Source organism: Trachypithecus francoisi, unplaced genomic scaffold (assembly GCF_009764315.1).
Source record: "Trachypithecus francoisi isolate TF-2019V2 unplaced genomic scaffold, Tfra_2.0 Lachesis_group8, whole genome shotgun sequence".
Taxonomy (NCBI): domain Eukaryota; kingdom Metazoa; phylum Chordata; class Mammalia; order Primates; family Cercopithecidae; genus Trachypithecus; species Trachypithecus francoisi.
Genome location: NW_022681473.1, coordinates 79,544,373 through 79,569,406, shown reverse-complemented (window position 1 = coordinate 79,569,406; position 25,034 = coordinate 79,544,373). Strand labels below are relative to the sequence as shown.

General features: G+C 36.2%; 1 protein-coding gene across 2 annotated transcripts in view; it reads right to left on the bottom strand.

The window, feature by feature from the left end:
- The window catches only part of FOLH1B (folate hydrolase 1B), a 69,713-nt gene that overhangs the window by 23,928 nt on the left and 20,751 nt on the right, over window positions 1-25,034 (bottom strand). For both annotated transcript variants that reach the window (XM_033205826.1, XM_033205827.1), the window contains exons 5-11: window positions 20,890-21,015; window positions 19,923-20,109; window positions 17,041-17,134; window positions 7,117-7,215; window positions 5,833-5,918; window positions 4,350-4,469; window positions 1,564-1,646 (exon numbers count right to left, since the gene is read on the bottom strand). In XM_033205826.1, the coding sequence (XP_033061717.1) occupies window positions 1,564-1,646; window positions 4,350-4,469; window positions 5,833-5,918; window positions 7,117-7,215; window positions 17,041-17,134; window positions 19,923-20,109; window positions 20,890-21,015 (795 nt within the window). The remainder of the gene's footprint in view (window positions 1-1,563; window positions 1,647-4,349; window positions 4,470-5,832; window positions 5,919-7,116; window positions 7,216-17,040; window positions 17,135-19,922; window positions 20,110-20,889; window positions 21,016-25,034) is intronic.

Genomic DNA, 25,034 nt, shown 5'->3' with positions numbered 1-25,034 from the left:
GAAAATCTTATCTGGTTCATATAGAATGAAGGTATTTTAAGATTATGAAATTTCAAGTTAAATTTCATATTATGAAAAATAAGTGAACTTAAGTCATCGCCTGACCATGAAGTCAGGTTCTCCTGTAGGATGGCACCATCTCCTGGTCAATATTGATAATTGCACATTTTTAGAATAACACATAGCAAAGTTTTTTTGCGATATCATTGTGGATTCTGAGTCTTTAAAATGCGTAATTTCCTAAGCATTCTGACTATAAGATAAAAAATGAAAAAAAATGCACTGTAAGTGAAAAAAACAATTTGAAAGACACAAATCACACCATCAAAATATTTAGGTTCTTCCAGATATTGGCATAATTCTTTCTTATAAAACTTTGACTAGGTCTACAAGAACACCATTTACTTTTTCAAAGAAAATTAAAGTTTACTGGGCTTCACACAGTATCTGGAGCATGACAGGAGCCAATAAGTATTTACAGCATGACTGGAAATTAATGGAATAAATATTGACCTTGCATATATTTACCTTATAGCTAATGTTTCTGTTATATAAAGCCAACAATACATGCAGGTAAAAGTACTTTTCAAAGGGCTTAGTAAATATTCGGTGGTGGAAATTTCTGCCTTACTTTTAACATAATTTAATATAGAGAGAGTCATTATGAATTAAGAAAGATAAATGAAAAGGATACCTTACAGCCAGGCGTGGTGGCACACGCCTGTAATCCTAGCACTTTGGGAGGCCGAGGCAGGCAGATCACTTAAGCTCAGGAGTTCAAGGCCAGCGTGGCCAACATGGCAAAACCCTATCTTACTAAACATACAAAAATTAGCCAGGTGTGGTGGTCTGTAATCCCAGCTACTTAGGAGGCTGGGGCAGGAGAATCGCTTGAACCAGGGATGCTGAGGTTGCAGTGAGCAGAAATCATGTCACTGTACTCTAGCCTGGGCAAGAGTGAGACTCCATCTCAAAAAAAGAAAAAAATGTATTTAGCTTTAGGAGATATTTTGGAAAGCGTAATAGAATCATGATAGAAATCAAACATGATACAGGAGAATTTGACTTCGTGGTCAGGAAATAGAGACAATTTAACTTCATATTTTTCATAAATTTGAAATCGCTTCATTCCCTTCGAATCAGAGAAGAATCTCCATTTAAATGGCATGTTTATGGGAAGATATTCACGGAAAAGTCTGTTAGGTTGTTCATGTTTGCTAAGACAATATTTTGAAGAATAAACTGCAGTATGGTTAAGAAACTGACTCGTTTTGATGTCTGGTTTCTAGCATATCTGCTTATTTACTCTCATACTCCCAGGAAATAAAGATAATTTTGACAATTGACATTAAGTGGCTCTTAAAAGTTCAAACAAAACTTAGTTCTTTAGCAAGAGATTTTTATTGCTGATTTTTGAACAAGAATATGTTGCTTCAGGTTTTGGGGGAAAAAAATTTTGAATATTTTCTTATTATATTCATTTCATATTTTTATGTGCTTGGCAAATAAGTCCTGGCTAATTTATTTTATAAAAATTTATATTATAGCAAATTATCAACTAACCTCTGCCCATTCAGTAGAGCCAAGAAGACCAAATTCTTCTGCATCCCAGCTTGCAAACAAAATTGTTCTTCTAGGTCTCCACCCTAAAATATATGTGTATATATAAATGCTAGAAAAAAATTCATAATGTACCCAGGATACTACCAAGCCCAGATGGAAAAAAACAAAACAAAACAAAAAAAAGTCATTGATTGTTTGGGAAGGGCGAATTGTGGTAAAAATCTTTACTTACGTAATTTTCTTTTGTAAGATTTTAAAAAGTTGTCAATACAAAATAGTACAATTACATAGAAATGGGGGGAAATGTGACAGTAAAGATCTTGCAAGATCATAAAACAATCTAATAGTTTTATAATAATTGGCTATGCATAGGAAGTCATTGGTGGTCTGCAACTGCCTAGAACAAAGAAAGAAATTTCTAGATGTGTTCGGTCTTCTGAAAGCAGATATAACTGAAAGAAAATCCTTTAAAATTCTTTCCTATTGTTCTGACATCAAATAAACAATTGTTCAATATCAGCTGGTCATATGATTTCACTCCATTCTCTGCCAGAATTAATCAATAAGGGCTCAGTTAGCAACAGCAATGTTTGCTGTTGCTGAAAACCACATAATTCAATAGAGGGGTGATGTGTCTTGGAGGTTATAAACACTGACCTTGGAGTTAAGGCAAGATCTTGTTTCAAACCCTGGTTCTCTCACTAGTAGCACAACTAAGGGAAAGTTATTCAAACCTACTGAACTTCCATTTCTTCATCTGTATACCAGGAACAAGAGAGTAAAGATGAAGACACCACTTGATTGTGGGAGGATTAAATGGAATAATGTTTAGAAAGCACTGAGTAGGTGCCCCAAAAATTGTGAGTACTCATCATCTTAGTAAATATTCATGTGTGCTTAAGAATGTATATACTATAGCTGTTGACGCTAGTCTTTTGTTTTTGTCAATAGTATTATTCAAATTTCCTATTATTATTCATCAGCATTCCATTTCTTTGGCATATTTTGTAATTGTCACAGTGATATTTTGTATAGTTACCACAGGGATTTCCTAGCAAAATCATGAAACATTTTTGTAATGAAATTAAACACTACCTACTTCGTGAATTATGTAAATTTAGGTCTCCATTGTTTTGTTTTGTTTTTTTCAAATATAAGATAGCTGTGTAGAAAAAAGAACTGAGCACCTTTACATTTCATTTTAAATAGAGACATCATGGTTTTGTGGACTGGTAGTCAGAAATTTGAGTTTAAACCCTGATTCTCTTATTCTGCCGCATGCTAGCTACATAATCCTGGGGAAACTACCGAATTCTCTAAACCTTGGTTAACTTATCTGTTACATGAGAAGATAAACAAATATGTCTTCTCCCTAGTTGCTATGACTTCAAAGTACATAGGACATATAAAAACAGTTTCTCAAAAAAAGTAAATACTGTGCAAACAACATATATTATTGTTTTTATTGTAGCTACAAATATATAGATTATATTTTACAGCCCCCAGACACCTTGTTTGCAGGGTCAATAAAGAGAATGAATCCCAGCACTTTGGGAGGCCGAGACGGGCGGATCACAAGGTCAGGAGATCGAGACCACCCTGGCTAATACGGTGAAACCCCGTCTCTACTAAAGAATACAAAAAACTAGCCGGGTGTCGCGGCGGGCGCCTGTAGTCCCAGCTACTTGGGAGGCGGAGGCAGGAGAATGGCGTAAACACGGGAGGCGGAGCTTGCAGTGAGCTGAGATCCGGCCACCGCACTCCAGCCTGGGCGATAGAGCCAGACTCCGTCTCAAAAAAAAAAAAAAAAAAGAGAATGAACTTCCTGCTCTCAATGTGTAATTATTATGTTAAAGAGCAAACATTTGAACTAAATTTTACTTTGGCTATCATATGAAGCTTCTAAAATGGCTAAAGTGATGATGTTATGAGTATAAACCTAATTTTGGTGAGAGCACACCAGTGCTCAGGGTATGAGAATACAGATTCCAAACTTTTGACAGAATCCCATTAGACCTAAGACCAGTATTTCTCTGAACAGAACATCTATCTCCTTAATTACTCCATACATTTAACCTGAGGTCTGGGGTTAGAAGAGACTGAGGAACGTCTGCTTACAGTCTCTAACTAGGAAGCTTTGGCTTATAATCTAATTTCAGTGTGTTTTCTCTAGTGATGTAACCTATCTGCATCTTCTTAGTTGCAAAGAAAAACCATTAACAGTATAATTCTTTTATTTCAGATTATCACTTAATACATAAATATCAATAATATAAATGTTATATAAATAAATGCAAAAATAAATAATATAATTAGCCGGGCGCGATGGCTCAAGCCTGTAATCCCAGCACTTTGGGAGGCCGAGACGGGCGGATCACGAGGTCAGGAGGTCAAGACCATCCTGGCTAACACGGTGAAACCCGCCTCTACTAAAAAAAATACAAAAAAACTAGCCGGATGAGGTGGCGGGCGCCTGTAGTCCCAGCTACTCGGGAGGCTGAGGCAGGAGAACGATGTAAACCCGGGAGGCGGAATTTGCAGTGAGCCGAGATCCAGCCACTACACTCCAGCCTGGGCGACAGAGTGAGACTCCGTCTCAAAAAAAATAAATAAATAATAAACAAAATAAAAAAATAAATAATATAATTAACCAACCAATATTAAAAATTGTATTGGTATTTTTACCAAACACATGTAATGGCTGAAGTAGTATTTTTATACTCCCTTTACCGAAGACTGAACTGAGACTCAGATAGGTTGGCTTTTTCGCTGTTGGTTTGTATTACCTTCCTTTTTCAGCATTCCAAAGCTCCTCACAATTTCATGAACAACAGCTGCTCCACTCTGAGGGTCAATACCACCAAACACCCATGAGTCCCGGTGACCTCCCAGAATGACGTATCTGTCTAGAAAGCATCGATACAAGACTATTTGTCATTTTGGGTCAATAAAAGAGAAAATTGCAAATAACTCAATAGCATCTAAATACAAAGCACTCATTACTCAAAAAAAAAAAAAAAAAGGCTAGGTTCCCTAAGATTTGTGAAAATATATTATTTCTGATTTTAATATGTGTTTCTGCTATCTGAGAAAGCATAAATGTGATAAAGCAAATATATATTTCAATGTATTACTATGATTATAAGTACTACATATAAGTAATTAAGCTGAATGTTATCCTTATTCACATTTTTTGTAATTCTCTATTACTCCTCTGTTACCTAACTTACCACTTTCTAATATATTCAAAATAAGGGAACATAGTGGCCACATAGGAAGTTCTCCAATTCCTATTCTTTCTATTCAGTTTTTAAGGTACAGCTCAAATATTTTCTCCCTCTATGAACCTTTTTTATTTTCTATAGAAAAGGGAATTTCTCTGCCTACCCAGCTCTCAGGAGTAATAAAGCATTGATCACCCTTAAGTATATGGCTCCCTTCACAAACTGTGAGCTCTTTGTCTCGGGTGTGTGTCTTCTTTTGTCTCCCCATCTCCAATGCTTATCACAGAGCTGGCACAAAATAGGTACTCAGTATTATTCAATAATAGCCACTTATATACTACTTAGTACTCATTAGAATATGCAAACAACAAGGATATCAATATTCTTGATCTAAAATAAATCACTGCTTCTAAGAAACATGCATTTAATATGTTTAACACACATTTAATAGTATCTGTTTTGGTAAGAAATATAGAACCAAATAGTTCATAAGAAACTGAGGCTTCATGAACTAAGACTATGTATAAAATGTATTAATTAGTAGATCATCTGAACTTCTATGGAAATTATATGTCCATATATTTTATCAGTGGCTTTAGTTGTGGAAAATAAAACTATGCAAAGGATTCATTAATATAAGATTATCTTAATTTTCTAAGAGTGTGATTTTTATATAGATGTCTATAGTTATCATGAAGATATTTCCCTATGCAAAATATATAGTAAAAAAAAAATTCAGAAAACTCAGAAAAAAATGCATCTTTCCCTACCCTGCTTCCCTTGATCCTTTAATTGAGGCCTGCCCAATTTATCATTCGCCTTGGTCATCTGCCCAGCCTAGCACCAGACATTCACTTTTCTTCACCACCTGTACCACAATACAAAATTATTTCATATTTATTTATTTTGTTTTTAGGTGAGTTCCACTGGTTTTCTTTGTTCGTTTGTTTGTTTGTTTTGATTTACTTTGCACTCCCAGAGGTTGGCAGTATCCAGCACATAACAGTTACTTGATCAATATTTGCTAAGCAAATGATTCCTTTACCTGGTTCCACTGCTCCTCTGAGAGTACCTATCACATTGTAAATTCTTGTCACTTCACTGGTAGAGTGGATGTGCATCTTGACTTTTCTAATGCAAAGATAAAAGACATTCTTTAAAAAAAAAAAACAAAACTGGTTAACAGATTAACACTATAAGGGTTAAGGGAATTTTCCCCTCTGCCTTTGAAGGTTCAAATCTGGTAAAATAAACTGAAAATCGATTAACAGGAGAAAAGGCATACAAACTTATTAACACACCAGTGTATACAGGAGCCAAACAAAATGTGAGACTCAAACAAAGGCCAAATAGCTGAAGTTTAACTGGCACCCTCTTCACAGGGGAGGGGGAAGTGGAGGACTGCAGGTGGTTTTGAGGGATGGTAAATGGTTTTCAAGAGAGTTAAATGGACCGGAAGAGCAGGCAATAGTTTGTAAACAATTCTCTTTGGAACTTCAATGGAACTAGGGAACAGTCAACAGCTTGTGACAAGGCCTGTCGATAAAGTGGTATGCCTCAGTCTTCCTTCCTATTATATGAGTTCAATCTTCCCTGGTCAGTAAAATTTCAGGGAGGGGAAGAAAAGTCATTGTCTTCCTTCTGCAGGAGCTTCACATAAGGGAACTTCAGAGAGAAACTTCCACTCAGCTCTTGTAGGGTGAAGTAGGAGGTCAGAACTATTGATTCTGAAGCTGCATCTAAGGACTTTTATCCTTTAGATCAAAGTGCTCAGCATGCCAGAACACCATACTTTGGGTTATCCATTTTCTGAGTTCCAACAACACCCATAATTTTTAAATCTTCAATCTTGTTTAAAGATGTCTAATTGTTCACAGGCAAAAATTACACTGGTTCTAACTTGCAGTTTTGTTTCCCGCTGGTATTACATAAACTTTACTTTTTCTGTCATCCTCTATAGTATTTTTTCTTTTCTTTTTCTTTTTTTTGAGATGGAGTCTGGCTCTGTTGCCCAGGCTGGAGTGCAGTGGGGTGATCTCAGCTCACTGCAAGCTCCGCCTCCCAGGTTAGCGCCATTCTCCTGCCTCAGCCTCCCGAGTAGCTGGGACTACAGGCGCCTGCCACCACGCCCGGCTATTTTTTTCTATTTTTAGTAGAGACGGGGTTTCACTGTGTTAACCAGGATGGTCTCGATCTCCTGACCTCGTGATCCTCCCACCTCGGCCTCCCAAAGTGCTCATATTACAGGCGTGAGCCACCGCGCCCGGCCGAGTATTTTTTTCTTTAAGGCTCTGCCTTAAAAGAGTTAAAATTAAAATAGTCTCTTAACTGTGTAGAAAAGTTTCCAGTAAAGCCAGGTCCAACATTGTAGGGCACTCTGAGACTTCCTCTCCAGCTGCTATCTGGTGGTGCTGAGCCACCCATTTTTCTGTTGGACACACAAAAAACATGATTAGCCACAAAAAAAAAAAAAAACCCTGAAGTAACACATTAAAATGTTAATGGATTCACTTTATTGAGAAGCTGCTCATAATATCTTTAATGAGTGCAAAGTGCTTTGAATATAATATGTCATTTAAACCTTATCACATTTCTGAGGAATTGCTTCCTCCACTTCACAGATAGGGCACAGGAGGCTTACAGATTAGATAACATGCCCAAAGTCATGCAACTAGTAAATGGTATAATTAAGATTCAAATTATTGATAAGAATTTGATCTGTGTTACCAGTAAATCTAAAAGTGCTTTCCAGAGCATGTGCTGAAGAAAGAGCTTGATGTCTAACTCTCTGAAATTTTCCATTGTTATTTGTCTCACTGGTATATAGCTATTTTTTACAAAGTACTTTCATACACATCTACTAAGAAGACAGGAGGATCCTTTCTTTTGAAAGGATTTCATTTCAGAAGCCCCTAAAAACTTCACGCTATTTTTTAAAATTCAGAAATAAAGATTCAGGCACACCACTCAGTGTATGTCATGGTCCCTGGTTATCTTTCAGCAGGTGACTGAGAAAGAAAACATGGTAATGTTTATGAAATGGTGGGGTTCTTGTAGTTTCACTTCAACATATCTGCCTTTACTGTATTAAGATGATGGATTAACTCATTCTTGACTGGGGCATGTAAAACAATATACTTTTACTAAATAGCTACTGAGAGACGAATGTGTTTCCAGACAAACTTAAAAGACTGTTCAAACTGAATAATCTCTACCTTAATTGTAACTACATTTTTATAAAAATTCAGCTGTAAGGCAAAAACAGACTTCTTTGGGCCTACCACGGGCATTTTGTTCCTGTTAAATGAATATTCCACACCTTAAACTGAGCTCCACTTAAATAATGGCCTGGAAAAATAAATGTCATTATCTGATATTATACTGAGATGTTTAGTTCTGAAATGGAAAGTGGAGAATTTCAGTCTGTCCTTTTTGGCTTTCTCTGGTCACACTGCACTCCAGGCTGTGCAGTGGAGCACGCTCTGCTGTGTCCTGTTTTCTTCTGTGCCTGTACATAGGTGCTTGTTCCCTGTCTATGTGTTTGAGGAAATGTGCATAGCTCAACTTAACCTAGAATCTACTACACATGCAATAAGAAAACAATCAATAAGATCACTTTCTCATGGAAAATTCATTAGAATTCATATCTCGTTTTAAAATGCTCTATCAACGTGTAAATAATCCCTCTCTTTTTTCCCTTTTTCACTAAGGAGTTTGGATATTAAACAGAATTTCAAGAAATGTATTATAAAATTTATTTAAACTATTTACAATAAAATACCATGTATAAAGCATCAAGCAACATGAAGAGGCATTTTACATTGGTAGAAAGCATAATACATAGTCAAAACAGCAGAGTATTAAATATACAGAAAAGTTGCAAAAGTCAAGTAAAGAATATACATACACTTAATTATACATAAAATATTGACACAGGAGGTAGAAAGAAATGATTTAAGCAGATAATGGGGGCAACAGAGTCCTTGGCAGAGTTTCCCTTCTAACAAAAAGCAGCCTAAGAAATTATTATTATTTTTTCTAACAAAAAGCAGCCTGAAACATGTAGCTGCAAACGTAGATTAGCAAGCTGAAAGTGCAGGGGAATGCCGGCAGCTGTGCCAATAAAAAAGGGCTACCTGTGGTCAGGCGCGGTGGCTCACGCTTGTAATTCCAGCACTTTGGAAGGCCGTGGAGGGCGGATCACCTGAGGTCGGGAGTTCGAGATCAGCCTGACCAATATGGAGAAACCCCGTCTCTAAAAAAAAAAAAAAAATTGCTTGGCGTGGTGGTGGCACATGCCTGTAATCTCAGCTACTCAGGAGGCTTGAGGCAGGAGAATCACTTGAACCCGGGAGGCAGAGACTGCAGTGAGGCGAGATAATGTCATTGCACTCCAGCCTGGGCAACAAGAGCAAAATTCTGTCTCAAAAAAAAAAAAAAAAGGCTATTACCTGGGGGCCAGGCATGTACACATGGAGGGTCCATCTTCCCTGTTTTTGTTACCACATGCACAGTAACAGAGAAATGAGCAACATGGCACAGCTCAGGCAGAAAACTTACCTGAATAATAAAAGATTAGGGTGGGGCTACCAGAAATTCACACCCTATGCAAATGGCATACCTGGTCTAACCGGTTTTTCCATGACTTATATACATCAGACATCACCTCTTCACATCTCATCTATAAAACCCTCTGCATTTTGCAGTGGACCAGCAGCATACTTTTTTCCAGGACCTCTCTCTGAAGCAGAGAGCTATGCTAATATACTATAAACTAATAACATCAGTTGCTTTGGAGGTGTAAATGGATGAGAGGAAAACTTTACTATAAATCCCTTTGAATTGTGAACTTTGTAAATGTATTTCCTTTTCAAAATAAAAATTAATAGTCCATATTCCCATAAAACAATACAATATAAAGCCATGATTGTAGTGTCTCCACAAGGACAGGTAAACAAATGACTAGAAGAGAACATAATAATAGTTAGATATAAGAATCTAATATACCAACAAAAAAAATAATACACATACATGGAGAATAGAAGTTTCAGTTGAAAAATGTTACTGAGATATAAATCTCTTTAAGTCCTTTTCTCACTTTATAAATAAAAAATAAATTCCACAAATATTTAAAAGTTGAATATAAAAATTTCAAACCACAAAAATATTAGAAAGTACATATAAATGTTGGAAAATGTCTCTGAACATATTTGGTAGACTGTAGATGCCCAGTAATTAATGTATAGACAGTATTGTTTATAATTCTGTATCTTGTAGTATATCAATTTTGATTTGACCATTTGGAGAAGATTTGTTGTCTACTATGTTTAAGGCACTGTGTTTTATTCACTAAAAGATATAAATATATACAAGACTCAGTCTTTCCACCAAAGAGTTTATAAATCACTCAGAAGAAAATACATATAAAACCAATCATAATATAAAACAGAACATGACAGATCAAAGGTAAAGTTTTAAAAAATGTGGACAAAAGAAAGCTTGATTCAGCTTGTGAGATCAGGAATTACTTTCTTTTTTTTTTTTTTATTATACTTTAAGTTCTAGGGTACATGTGCATGACGTTTATATCATGTATAACTCCCCAATGCAATCCCTCCCTCCTCCCCCCTCCCCATGATAGGCCCCAGTGTGTGATGTTCCCCTTCCCGAGTCCAAGTGATCTCATTGTTCAGTTCCCACCTATGAGTGAGAACATGCGGTGTTTGGTTTTCTCTTCTTGTGATAGTTTGCTAAGAATGATGGATTCCAGCTGCATCCATGTCCCTACAAAGGACGCAAACTCATCCTTTTTTATGGCTGCATAGTATTCCATGGTGTATATGTGCCACATTTTCTTAATCCAGTCTGTCACAGATGGACATTTGGGTTGATTCCAAGTCTTTGCTATTGTGAAAGTGCCGCAATAAACATACGTGTGCATGTGTCTTTGTAGAAGTAATTTATAATCCTTTGGGTATATACCCAGTAGTGGGATGGCTGGGTCATATGGTACATCTAGTTCTAGATCCTTGAGGAATTGCCATACTGTTTTCCATAATGGTTGAACTAGTTTACAATCCCACCAACAGTGTAAAAGTGTTCCTATTTCTCCACATCCTCTCCAACACCTGTTGTTTCCTGACTTCTTAATGATTGCCATTCTAACTGGTGTGAGAGGGTATCTCATTGTGGTTTTGATTTGCATTTCTCTGATGGCGAGTGATGATGAGCATTTTTTCATGTGTCTGTTGGCTGTATGGATGTCTTCTTTTGAGAAATGTCTGTTCATATCCTTTGCCCACTTTTTGATGGGGTTGTTTGTTTTTTTCTTGTATATTTGTTTGAGTTCTTTGTAGATTCTGGATATTAGCCTTTGTCAGATGAGTAGGTTGCAAAAATTTTCTCCCATTCTGTAGGTTGCCTGTTCACTCTGATGGTAGTTTCTTTAGCTGTGCAAAAGCTCTTTAGTTTAATTAGATCCCATGTGTCAATTTTTGCTTTTGCTGCCGTTGCTTTTGGTGTTTTAGACATGAAGTCCTTGCCCATGCCTATGTCCTGAATGGTACTACCTAGATTTTCTTCTAGGGTTTTTATGGTATTAGGTCTAACATTTAAGTCTCTGATCCATCTTGAATTAATTTTCGTATAGATTCAATGCCATCCCCATCAAGCTACCAATGAGTTTCTTCACAGAATTGGAAAAAACGGCTTTAAAGTTCATATGGAACCAAAAAAGAGCCCGCATTGCCAAGACAATCCTAAGTCAAAAGGACAAAGCTGGAGGCGTCATGCTACCTGACTTCAAACTATACTACAAGGCTACAGTAACCAAAACAGCATGGTACTGGTACCACAACGATATAGACCAATGGAACAGAACAGAGTCCTCAGAAATAATACCACACATCTACAGCCATCTGATCTTTGACAAACCTGACAAAACAAGAAATGGGGAAGGATTCCCTATTTAATAATGGTGCTGGGAAAATTGGCTAGCCATAAGTAGAAAGCTGAAACTGGATCCTTTCCTTACCCCTTATACGAAAATTAATTCAAGAGGAATTACTTTCTAAAGAAGGTTTCACTTGATCTGGATTTTAAAGGATGAATAAGGGCCGGGCATGGAAAAATGAGGGCGAAGAGCATTCCAGGCACAGAGGTGGGCAAGCATAGAGCAAGTGTAAGGCATGATGACTATTCTGGCTGGGATATAAAATGGCTAAGTTTCCTTGAGAAAGAAATTTAAAAATAGTGTAACTCAAGTGCACATGGAACACTTTTCATAATAAATCATGGCTGTAAAATGAGTCTGGATAAATTTAAAAGGTTGAAATTATACAATCATTTTATTACTCATATACTTCTTTTACTAATCCAACCACAATAAAAGGAATTTAGCAATCAATAACAAAAGTAAATTTAGGAAATTCACAAATATATGGAAATTAAACAACTAACTCCTAAATAACCAATGGGTCAAAGATGAACTCTCTGAAATACAATTTAAAAATGCTTTGAGATGAATGAAAATGAAGACACAACGTAGCAATACTTATGAGATGCAGCAAAAGCAGTGCTTAAAGGAAAATGCATAGCTGTAAACACCTATATAGAACAATCTCAAATCAGTAAGCTAAACTTTCACCTTAAGAAACTGGACAAAGAAAACTAAACTAAACTCAGAAAGCATAAGAAAGGAAATTACAAAGACTGAAAGAGAAATAATAAAATAGAGAATAGAGAAAATCAATGAAACAAAGAGTGATTCTTTAAAAAGATGGATTAGGGACTTAAATGTTAGACCTAAAACCATGAAAACCCTAGAAGAAAACCTAGGTCATAGGCATGGGCAAGGACTTCATGTCTAAAACACCAAAAGCAACGGCAACAAAAGCCAAAATTGACAAATGGGATCTAATTAAACTAAAGAGTTTCTGCACAGCAAAAGAAACTACCATCAGAGTGAACAGGCAACCTACAGAATGGGAGAAAATTTTTGCAATCTACTCATCTGACAAAGGGCTAATATCCAGAACCTACAAAGAACTCAATCAAATTTACAAGAAAAAAACAAACAACCCCATCAAAAAGTGGGCAAAGAATATGAACAGACATTTCTCAAAAGAAGACATTTATGCAGCCAACAGACACATGAAAAAATGCTCATCATCACTGGCCATCAGAGAAATGCAAATCAAAACCACAATGAAATACCATCTCACACCAGTTAGAATGGCAATCATTAAAAAATCAGGAAACAACAGGTGCTAGGGAGGATGTGGAGAAATAGGAACACTTTTACACTGTTGGTGGGACTGTAAACTAGTTCAACCATTGTGCAAAACGGTGTGGCGATTCCTCAAGGATCTAGAACTAGAAATACCATTTCACCCAGCCATACCATAACTGGGGATATATCCAAAGGATTATATGTCATGCTGCTATAAAGACACATGCACATGTATGTTTATTGTGGCACTATTCAAAATAGCAAAGACTTGGAATCAACCCAAATGTCCATCAGTGACAGACTGGATTAAGAAAATGTGGCACATATACACCATGGAATACTATGCAGCCATTAAAAAGGATGAGTTTCTGTCCTTTGTAGGGACATGGATGCAGCTGGAAACCATCATTCTCAGCAAACTATCGCAAGAACAGAAAACCAAATACCGTATGTTCTCACTCATAGGTGGGAATTGAACAATGAGATGACTTGGACACAGGAAGGGGAACATCACACACTGGGGCCTATTGTGGGGAGGGGTAGTGGGGAGAGATAGCATTAGGAGATATACCTAATGTAAATGACGAGTTAATGGGTGCAGCACACCAACATGGCACATGTATACATATGTAACAAATCTGCACATTGTGCACATGTACCCTAGAACTTAAAGTATAATAATAAAAAATTTTTTAAAAACTTAACAAAATTAGCAAACCATTAGTTAGACTGACCAAGTTAAAAAGGGAAGACTGTAATTACTAAAATCAAGAATACAGGAGAGTACATTACTACTGTCTTTACCTAATTCCTACCTTTACCGCAGTGCCTGAAATATAAAAGTCATTCTATAAATGTTCCTTGAGTGAGTGGGCTGTGAGAAGCCATTAAAGGTCTCCTGAGCAGAGGCATAAGAATGAGATAACACCATAATCAATAGAGGTGGCTACTAAATGCTTGTTTAGTTGAGTAGAGAGTGAATAGTGTTTACCAAAGTGTCTTTTGCATCAGACATGAATTTGGGTCCTGGCTCTCTCACTTACTCTGTGAACATTGGTTAAAATGAGTATCACAATACTAACTCATATAGTTGTTTTATACGTTAATTAAGGAGATGTATGTAAAGCATTTAGCACAACAGTAAGTGCTAAAGCATAATTAGCACTCCATCCAGGATACCTGCTATTACTGTTACCGTTGGCACTATAATTATCATCCTAGAAGTTACTCTAGAAGGCAAATTAAAACTGCATAATCACACTGTGTTCGGTATATATGCAAAGAAAAATAGGAAAAAACATACATGGTGTCCCCTTTCTCTCCCACTCAAGTCAACATAAAGTTTTTACCATCACTCACATTTCATCAATTTTTTATTTAAGTTCTCAGCATTCTTGGGTCATTATATAACTTTATATCTCTCCTTGTTTTCTCACACATGTATTAATAAACTTTTATTTCATGATATATTCCATTTGTAAGACACTGTCTTTTCTATTTAATGCACAATGCTAAACTGCTACCCACTTGAGAAAACCTGAGAGTTGAGTACTCCCAAGGTACATGTGCAAAGAGAGTAAATTTTCACAGTGAAATTCATAAGCAAACCATATGTTCTTTTAAACAATTTTTAAAAACTAAATTACACTTATATGGACTATTTCATTATGGCTTAGAAAGTGGATAAATAGAAATGCCTATTTTTAATTATGAAATTTTGAATGTAAAATGCACTTTTCCATGAAAGTTATGTTATTAACGGTGATTGTATTTATAAAATGGCTCACAGGGGCTGACACAGTAATGTCAGATGAATTACATTTGTAATTTTTCAATCAGGTAATTCCATTATACAATCAGAGCACAGCTGATATTGACCTAGTGAACCAGACCAAATTGTAAACATTTAAATACATCTCACATCTAATTCCATGATATTATGCATCCTTTTTTTCTAATTACAAAGATAATACAGGTTCATGTTTTACTTTTTTTTTTTTTTTTTTTGAGACTGAGTGTCACTCTGTTGCCCAGGCTGGAGTGCAGTGGTGCGATCTCGGCTCACTGCAACCTCTGCCTCCCAGGTTCAAGCGATTCTCCTGCCTCAGCCTCCCGAGTAGCTGGGACTACAGGCAATCACCACTATGCCCAGCTAAGTTTTGTATTTTTAGTACAGACGGGGTTCACCATGTTGGCCAGGATGGTCTCCATCTCTTGACCTCATGATCCACTCGCCTCGGCCTCCCAAAGTGCTGGGATTACAAGCATGAGCCACAGCGCCCAGCGCCATGTTTTAAATTTTTATATAACTGAGATAATACTCTCTTTCTATATATATAGTTTTGAAATTTGCTTTTCTTCACTCAATAGTATATCATAAGCATTTTTCTATATTATTAATTATTCTGGTACAACATATATCTTTTAATCACTTCATTTACTATCATAGTCATTAATGTATTATTTGAGTACATATCAATTGTTGAAGATCTACAGTTTTCCACTATTACAACTAATGCTAAAATCAGTTTTATCTTTTAAATATCATGAATACTTAGTCTTTATTTATACATATTTTTAGGCAAATGTACAGTCTATGGTGCTATCAGAAGTTGTGCCTGTGTCCTGAATCTTAAACAATGTAGTAAACTTTATAGCCCCAAGGAAGAAAGACCAGGGTACTTTCTCAATCTGCCCTTAAATTGAACAGATGCGTCCTACTCCCCAGATGTCTGGCTCCTCACGTCTGAAACTGAGTGCCTTGTCCTAGGTCAAAAAGTGCTTCCTCATACATATTGGAATAAAATGATTCAGAAATGCTTGAACTCAAAGAAGAAAAGGGACTAACTGGCCAGATGCTTTGGTATCTATCAATTTCACTTTTCGAAAAGCCAGTGTTCTCTCACCTCTAAAGAATAATGGTGGCTGGGCGCGGTGACTCACGCCTGTAATCCCAGCACTTTGGGAGGCTGAGGCGGGCGGATCACCTGAGATCAGGAGTTCAAGACCAGCCTGACCGGCATGGTGAAACCTCATCTCTACTAAAAATACAAAAATCAGTTGGGCATAGTGGTGGGCGCCTGTAATCCCAGCTACTCAGGAGGCTGAGACAGGAGAATTGCTTGAACCCAGGAGGTGGAGGTTGCAGTGAGTCAAGATTGTACCACTGCATTCCAGCCTGGGCAACAGAGTGAGACTGTCTCAAAAAAAAAAAAAAAAAAAAAAAAAAAGGACATGGCAATGGGAGAAAGAAGCACAGGAAAGAGGAAACAGTTCCAATGCCAGGTTAAGCAGAACAAATCTGGGAAAGTTTTGATAATGAAAGCAGAAAGTTTCGATAATGAAAGCAGAAGGAGAAGAAGACTAGAGATATAAACAAAATGGAAGTGGCTCTCATAGTGTATAATTCTGGGTCCTCTCAGACTTAGTCAGAAGAACACATGAGTAAGAGATTTACTAGGGAAAAGCATGTGTGGAAAATGAGAGAGAGCTAGGAAACCCTGAGAAAATCCTTAGACTGCAAGGTAGGTCTAATATTGAATAAAGGAAAAAGGGAGGAGGAAAAGAAAGAGGAGCATTGGGTGCAGCATCTATTTGAGCCAGGCTATCAGGGAGTCCCTGGGTTAAACTTTTGCATCAGAGGAGTCCAGTGCATTCCAGAAACAGGCCTGTAGTAGTATCCTTGCCACACTCAGTCATTGCCTGAGAAGAACTACAGGAAGCATGGTCTTGACACAAATAGAGTGGGGTTTCAAAGCACAGCGTCTGGAGCAATTGATCAATTAGGCTCCCTGCAGTTACATATCTGAAAGGCTCATTTTCATGGCTGTCATACACTAGATACTCATGTATATACTAAATTCCAGAACAGAAGCACTACTCTATTTTATAGTGATAAAATTATAAGCAGCACCCATGTTGGAAAATTTAAGTACTAAAAAACGGAGATAAAAGGCTAACATTTGAAAACTATCAATAATGAAAATTACTCAAACAGCCATCCATTGTTTCTTATAAACTTACTCTAGGAGCTTCTGTGCATCATAATATCCAATTGGATGAACAGGAATACTTGGAAGACCAACAGCCTCTGCAATTCCACGCCTATAAGCATATTCTGAGAAAAAAAAAATTGCCATACTTCCAGTAAAAACTCAGTTTCATTCAAATGGTTCTCTGTAAATCACATTAAATACATTCTAATGTCACATTTGCTAGAATTGTTAAAGTAAAACAGATTAACAGTTCAAATATTAGCGAGAATGTGGAGCAACTGAAATCCCCATACATCGCTTGTGTGAGTCTAGTCTAAAATTATACAATCACTTAAGATAACTCTTTTGAAAAGCAATGTCAAGCAGAAATGTACACTATGGCACAGCAATTACACTCCTGGGTATTTACTCTAGAAAGATGAGCACATGCCCACAAGAAGACGTATACAAAATTGTTCATAACAGTCACATTTATATTAGCCAAATATTAGACAAAGTCCAGGTTTCTAACAGAAGAATGAATAAACAATCCATAGTATAATCCCACAATGGAATGCTACTTAATCATCGAAAGAAAAAAACTAATACATACAATGTGATGGAAAATCTCAAATTACTACACTGAAATAAACAAAGCTTTAAAAAAAAAATCTACGGTTTGATTCCATTTACTTGAAGTTCAAACCCAGGCAAACTAATACACGATGCTAGATATTAGAAAGTGATTGCTTCTAGGGGACACAGAGAAAATTGACCAGAAAGGGGTACAAAAGAACTTTCCAGAGTGATGGAAATGCCCTTATATCCTATTTTTAGTAACATAAACACATGCAATTTGCAAAATTTATTGAACTGAACTCTTAAGATCTATGTATTTCATTGCATGTAAACTCTACCTCAAAATAAGCACACACATTCTATCATTTCTTCAGATTTAAGAAAAATTAGAGCTGTTTTTCCATTTTTTTTTCTGATGTTTTTAAAACAATCTAATAAGAAACTTAGGGCCGGGCGCGGTGGCTCAAGCCGGTAATCCCAGCACTTTGGGAGGCCGAGACGGGCGGATCACAAGGTCAGGAGATCGAGACCATCCTGGTGAACACAGTGAAACCCCGTCTCTACTAAAAATACAAAAAACTAGCCAGGCGAGGTGGCGGGCGCCTGTAGTCCCAGCTACTTGGGAGGCTGAGGCAGGAGAATGGTGGGAACCCGGGAGGCGGAGCTTGCAGTGAGCTGAGATCCGGCCACTGCACTCCAGCCTGGGTGACAGAGCAAGACTCTGCCTCAAAAAAAAAAAAAGAAACTTAGGTAACTGCAAATCCTTATTCTTTTTATGCATAAAATGACATAATGATATGTTGTGTGGGATTTGTTTTCAAATTCTCTAGAATAATAGCAAAAAATTGGAATGATAAACAAATAAAACAAGATTGACAACATGTTGATAACTGTCTCTACTTTCATATATGTTAGAATTATGCCATAATAAAGAGTAAAATTAGAAGGAAAATAAAAATGTATAGGGCACAAAAAATAATTCAATAAACATTGGTCTCATAGAAATAACATAATTTTCCCCCTAAAATACCATCATTCAAATTTGAAGAAAATCAACAGAAACATTCCAGTTAATCTCATTTTATTTTCATTATTTTGACTTTGCATAACTAATAAAGCTTAGGCTAAGCTGCGTTTTTTAAAACTTGGAAATAAAAAGGTGGAGTAAATAAAGTTCAGGTATATTTATGTAATTTTGCTATAGCTTAATATGTATCATTTTTTAAAAAAGAAAAAAAAATTCTGACAATATATTATGTTCTAAGATTTACAAAGCCAAAAAAAAAAAAAAAAAATATATAACCTTTACAGGAGTCTATGATTTAAGAGTAAAACCAGATGAAGACGTAAATGTCACAGATAACTTGGCAAAGTATTTCACACAAGTTTTAAAAATTTAGTTAGCTTTAAACCACACAAACTTAATAATCACAGATTTTTGTAAACATTATCAAATAGTTGAGCACATTCAAAATAAATTAGCTCCCTTTGTTAATGTTTTACAGGGGAGCCTTTCAGCATAGGACTAGTATGTGGACTCTGTGAGCCAGACTGTCTAAATTTGAATCCAACTGCTCATTTAGAGGAGGGGTGATCTTGGGCTGACTTCTAGTCTCACTTTCCTCCCCTGTCAAATAAGACATAATAACATCCCCTAGCTTTAGGGTTTTTTAATGCAAGTAAAATGCATTTTAATGCAAGTAAAATGCTGCCATTTAGGAAACATTCTTTTAAAGTTATCTCTGTTACCTTATAGCAATGAAGCAATATGCATTTCCTGGGCTCTATATCCTAAATTGGCCATTTAACAAGTTTATGGAACTTCTGCTCTCCTGTCCCTTACCCACAACTGTGAAATCCAAAAACACTGTGAAATCTGTAAATCTGGGGGGAATTTATTTAACAGCAAAACCTGATCTGAGCTGAACTCATTTGAAAGGAAAATTCGAGTTGAGCAGACATAAGCCTGTTTATATTCCTTATTCCCCACCCCCCACTTACTACTTAGTGTAAGTATTCATACACTCTGCAGCAAAAATATGTATATGCTTTTTCCTCATATTCTGTCCCAGGCCCCTACGTCACTGTTATGCAAGTTATGGTATATGTGTAACACCATAATGTTTTTTAAATATCTGAAAAAGTCTGAATTCGAAAACCCACCAGGCCCAAGTTTCCAAATAAGGGGATAAGGGACCTGAACCAATCATTTTAGAGTTCAAAATTCTTTCATTCTTAAATGCAAAGAGAATAAAAAAAGACATGCTTAGTCCATTGTGCCAAAGGAAATTCTATAATAAAGTCTCTTTCAAATGTTAAGTTTCCTGTTATATTCAAGGATTGATCACTCACCATTTGCTGGGTAACCTGGTGTGAGAGGGTCTCCTGCGCCATTCAGATTTAGGATATTTCCACGCTGGACACCACCTCCAGGAAGATTCCAACCATCTGGATAGGACTTCACTCCAGGAGCAAAGTAGTCAGCAGGGTCTGAGTAGAGAATGACTCCTTTGGCCCCTGCCAGCTGGGCATTTTTAATCTAGAAAACACAGTGTCTTTCTTTCCTTATTTTAAACTGGTTGCTTCAGATTCGGTAATATCAGTTTTCAATATTACACTTAAATGAGTAGTAGAACTTTATCTTCAAACTTTTGTCATTAGGCCTACAACAAAGGATATCTCAGAGAGAATTTCCCTTTTCTTTTTGCTACTGTAAGCTCTAGAAATCCTCAGAGCGTCAGATTTGGTAATGTTCTTAGTAGTGGTAGTGAGTATTTGCTTTTTCCTTCCTCTAGCTTAGAAGTATAATAAGCAAGTAGATCCCACAGGCCAAATTCCTATTGTTCTATAGTCGAAAGGGAATTTTTTAAAATTTAATTTCCCACTAAAAAGAAAAATATATTTATTAACAAATAAAATGAGAGTAATATTTAAATTTGCTATGTGTAAACTGTTTTCCCTCATTATTTATAACAATTCATACTACAATTTAATTTAGTAAATATTTTTGTAGAAAATATTTAAAACAGAAATACTGAAACTTAATAATAAACCCAGTGCATGTTTCTTCGTAGGCCACAGCATAACCTGTAAGCACAGAAAAATTTGTTCTGTTCACCCTAACCATCTGCACTGGTCAAATTCCAATGATCAAATTTAACCCTGGGATATAACCTAGTAAATGTAAGCTTTATGCCCACCTGTCTGTAACATGGGCACATCACAGAATACAAGAAAATCATGGTATTCATAAAGTTTTAAGAAAATGATTCTACACATGTAAAACCCACTATGAGGGAGAGAAAAGATGATTTTTTACCTTATTTCCTCTGAAAACTTTCCCATATCTGGCAATTACAATTTTCCCAGAGCAATTGATTTTCATGTCCCGTTCCAATTTGAAGAAGTCTTCAGTTCGTGCATAGTTAACATACACTAGATCGCCCTGTTGAGATCAGGAATGACTTCATGTAAGTCAGATGTAAAACAAGGAGGTTTTTCTGCATGGGGACTGTTGGACATTTTTGAAAGAGGGAAGAGGTTAGAGCACACAAGAGGGTCAGAAATGCATGAGCTCCAAAGAAGAGATTCAAGGGAAAAATGAATTTAAATTGAGAATGAAATTAGATGGGCTAGAGCATATGAATTAAGTAATATCTGTTTGTATTTGTCCCACATTTAGTGGCTATGAAGCTGAAGCTACAGAAGCACTCTCCCACAGAAAAGTATTATACATAAACACATTGCAGCACGCAACGTGAAGGGGTCCAGATACCCTAGGCTAAGAAGCCCTTAATGAGATCTTTCCTTCTTCAGAGTGTGTTCACAGGGAGCAGTTTAATGCTTCTTAACAACTACCAAGTAAAGAAAAACAGACAGGTAACATCACTGGTTTATAGGTCTAATTTCAATCATTAATGTGATGATGTGCAAATCTTAGCTCATATTTGAGTCTCAATATTCTCATTTGCTAAATGACCTGCTAGATTAAATCAGTGACCTTCCAAGCTTTTTTTGCTCACCTGTTCCCTAAATTAATGTTGGCAGTGTACCCCTTCATCTAAAATTTTAAATGTTTTATCATACCACTAAGTAGCTGCAAAGCATGCAATATCTAGCTTACTATAAATATTAACATTTTTAGATGAAATTGTATATAACTTTTATATCAATCCAAAGGAATTTAAAAACTATATTTCTTTGCTATTCAACATCATCAATTTTAAAAAATACATGAACATGCTCTTCTTTACAGTTAAAGTTTTGTCATCTCTTTTTTTTTTTTTGAACTTGTATATTGTCCACCTTCCTCCACAGAATTTTACTGTAAAGTAAAATATATTTGTACTGGGCACTAGGATGAGCTGTCCAGGTTCATGGTCAATGAGGGACTTTTTGCTCCAGCTTCAGGGAAGCCTCTCTGCAGACAACCTTCATCTGTCAGCCCCTTCAAGGATTACCTCAGCTGTAGACAGCCCCCTTGCTCAAGGTCATGTCCCTTCCTAGAATGCTACACATTCAGTGACTGATTGATGTGAGGGTATAGAGACCTGGACATCTCAGTCTAACATAGGATAATTCTGAGAAACTATTCCAGACCTCCTTATAGGCTTAGCCAAGGCTATCCTTGAGCTGGCATTGCAAGGTGACTTCTCCCTCTGCCTAATCCAGCTTTCCTTCTCACAGATGTTGATCCCAAGAGAACACTCCATAATTATCAACTAGCATTCTAGATTTAATTCTAGAATCTATTACCTTAAATATGAGTATGCTTGAAAGTCTTTTATTAATCACTGTCAAATTTCCTTGAATCAGTATATCTATATGTCAATTTTTTTAAAAAAATATTTATTTTTGTGATAGATTGTGTTAAGAAACAGCTTCAGGAGTAAGTTATAATTATAGGCCAGGCATGGTGGCTCATGTCTGTAATTCCAGCACTTTAGGACACTGGGGCAGGCAGATCACTTGAGGTTGGGAGTTCAAGACCAGCCTGGCCAACATAGTGAAAACCCATCTCTACTAAAAACATAAAAATCAGCTGGGCGTGGTGGCAAGCGCCTGTAATCCCAGCTACTTGGGGGCTGAGTCCCGAGAATTGCTTGAACATGGGAGGTGGAGGTTGCAGTTAGCTGAGATCATACCATTGCACTCTAGCCTAGGCAACGGAGTAAGACTTGGTCTCAAAAATAAGATAGTTATAATTGTAATTACTAGTAGTATCAAATTAAATCTAACAACATCATTGCAATTCTTAGAAATAATGCATAACCCTAATATTTGATTAGAAATATATCTTAATGCAATGAGTGGGACAGTGAAGCATTATCTTAACACATTTGTTCAGTAGGTGAACAAATTATTGCTAGAATGAGATGGATCAGCAACAACAGTTCAATTTATATAGTAAGTTCTGAGAAAACATGGATAGGAATGAAAGATGTGTTATGGAATTGTCACTAACTTATTTAAACTTCTTTCAAGTTATAATCTGAAAATCACAAATTGATCTTTCATACAAGTGTATTTTAATGATATTAGCTGGAAACTCAATTGGGTTTACTTTCAATTTTGCTCAATTGTAAACTTTGAATTGCTAAGAATTTGTTACCCAGCTATTAGAATCATTCATTATCTTAACATTGAAAACAATATTTCTAATTGTCTCTTTTTTTTGGAGCCCCAGAGATTTTTACAACACAGAGAAATGCTTCATATTGACTTAGAATGGGTGGGAGATGTTTTTCATTTGTAAAATAAGGTGAAAATGCTTGTAAATAGGGAGCAGGACCACATGACAGGCTAGCTTTCAATACCATGAAAAAGTACACAGGGTAATTAATGATCTGGAAACTGATCTCTTTAAAACCTTGTCATGCTTGCCTTCCAAAAGTCTTTACACAGCCCAGTTTGAAAACCCTGTCCCAGATGATTTCCAAAATCCTATCATTTTATTTTGGCTATTGTTTCCCTTTTTGACCACATTTTTCATAGCATGTACACAACAAATATATATGAGATATTAAAATAGAATCGTCTCCAAGCTGATTCTAGGATTCATTTGACAAATTGGTGAAAATGTATTATGTGTTAGGTAGTGCCTTATGTAATGCAACAAATCTCTGCCCTTGAAGGAACTGACACAGCAGGTCCTCCTTCAGTCACAATGGGATTAAGTCTTATTAAACTCACCTAAGTTGAAAATAATTATACGTCTAAAGTGTATTTTTGACTTAGGATATTTTCAATTTATAGTGGGTTTATCCAGACACAACCTCATGGTAAGTTGAGAAGTGGATTGAATGAGTATGGCTATTGCACCATCATAAAGTCAAAAAATTTTAAGTAGCCATCTTAAGTTGGGGATTTCCTGTAACGTGGATGCGATAATATGATAATGAGTATTAAATTTAATAACTAAGCAAAGCATACATTATATTAAAAGGTGATAAGTAGTATAAAAAAGCATTTAAATAGAGTATACAAATGGTGAACTGGAGCTTAAGTGGGTGTAATATTAAATAAAATGTGAATCTGATTGGGAAACTGACATTTGAATCTTTGCCTCTGTAAAAGGATTACATTTAGCTCTTGTATTTCTTCCTAAGACCAATGTAATATTAATGCACTATTAATCATAACACTATATTTCTGATTTATCATTGTTAGCCCTCTCTGGAGCACACTCTTATTCTATTTTAACTGTGGCTACAAAGTCATTAACCAATTTGATTTAAGCAAAATAATTTTTTTAGTGTAAGTATCCTACATAAAATTTACCCTTAATATAACTTTGAGGAGACTATACCTTTAAATGTCTCTAAATATGGCTGTCCTTTGATGTATCAGCAATTCTCACAAAACAAATTGTGAGGGAGAGAAAACTGAAAAAGATATTAGCTTAAAAATGAGAGTAAACTTTGAAAATGAAAACAAGTGTGACAGATATTCCCTCTCAGCACTTCTCAAATGCAAGTTGTCACTGTGAGTTAGCAAAGAGCTTTGTTTTTAGACAAAGACCTTCTTGTACAATTTACACTGTACCATCCATTGTTCTATGACTGTGAATAAATAGAATCTTGCACCTCTTAGCCTGGAATTTTCTTTGTTTCCTTAAGCTTCCATCTCCCTAACTCTTATTTATAGAGATAGAATTGGGAGGCAAAACCAGTGATTCTCAAAGATGGTCCTTGAACCCTCAGAAACAATATCACACTTGTTACAAGCACAAACTCTAAGGCTCCACCCCATTAAACTTAGGAAGTGGAAAGCAGAATCTGTGTCTTACAAGCCATCCACATTATTGTGACAGACACTAAAGCTTGAGAACCACTAGAATAGCCTATATTTTATCAACACTGCAAATTGCTAATTTTAAACATCATAAAGCAGAGTCCCATATTTCCTATTTCACAGGATTCAGACGTAAATTCAAAGATTACTGATCGTGAAAGCGTGAATTTT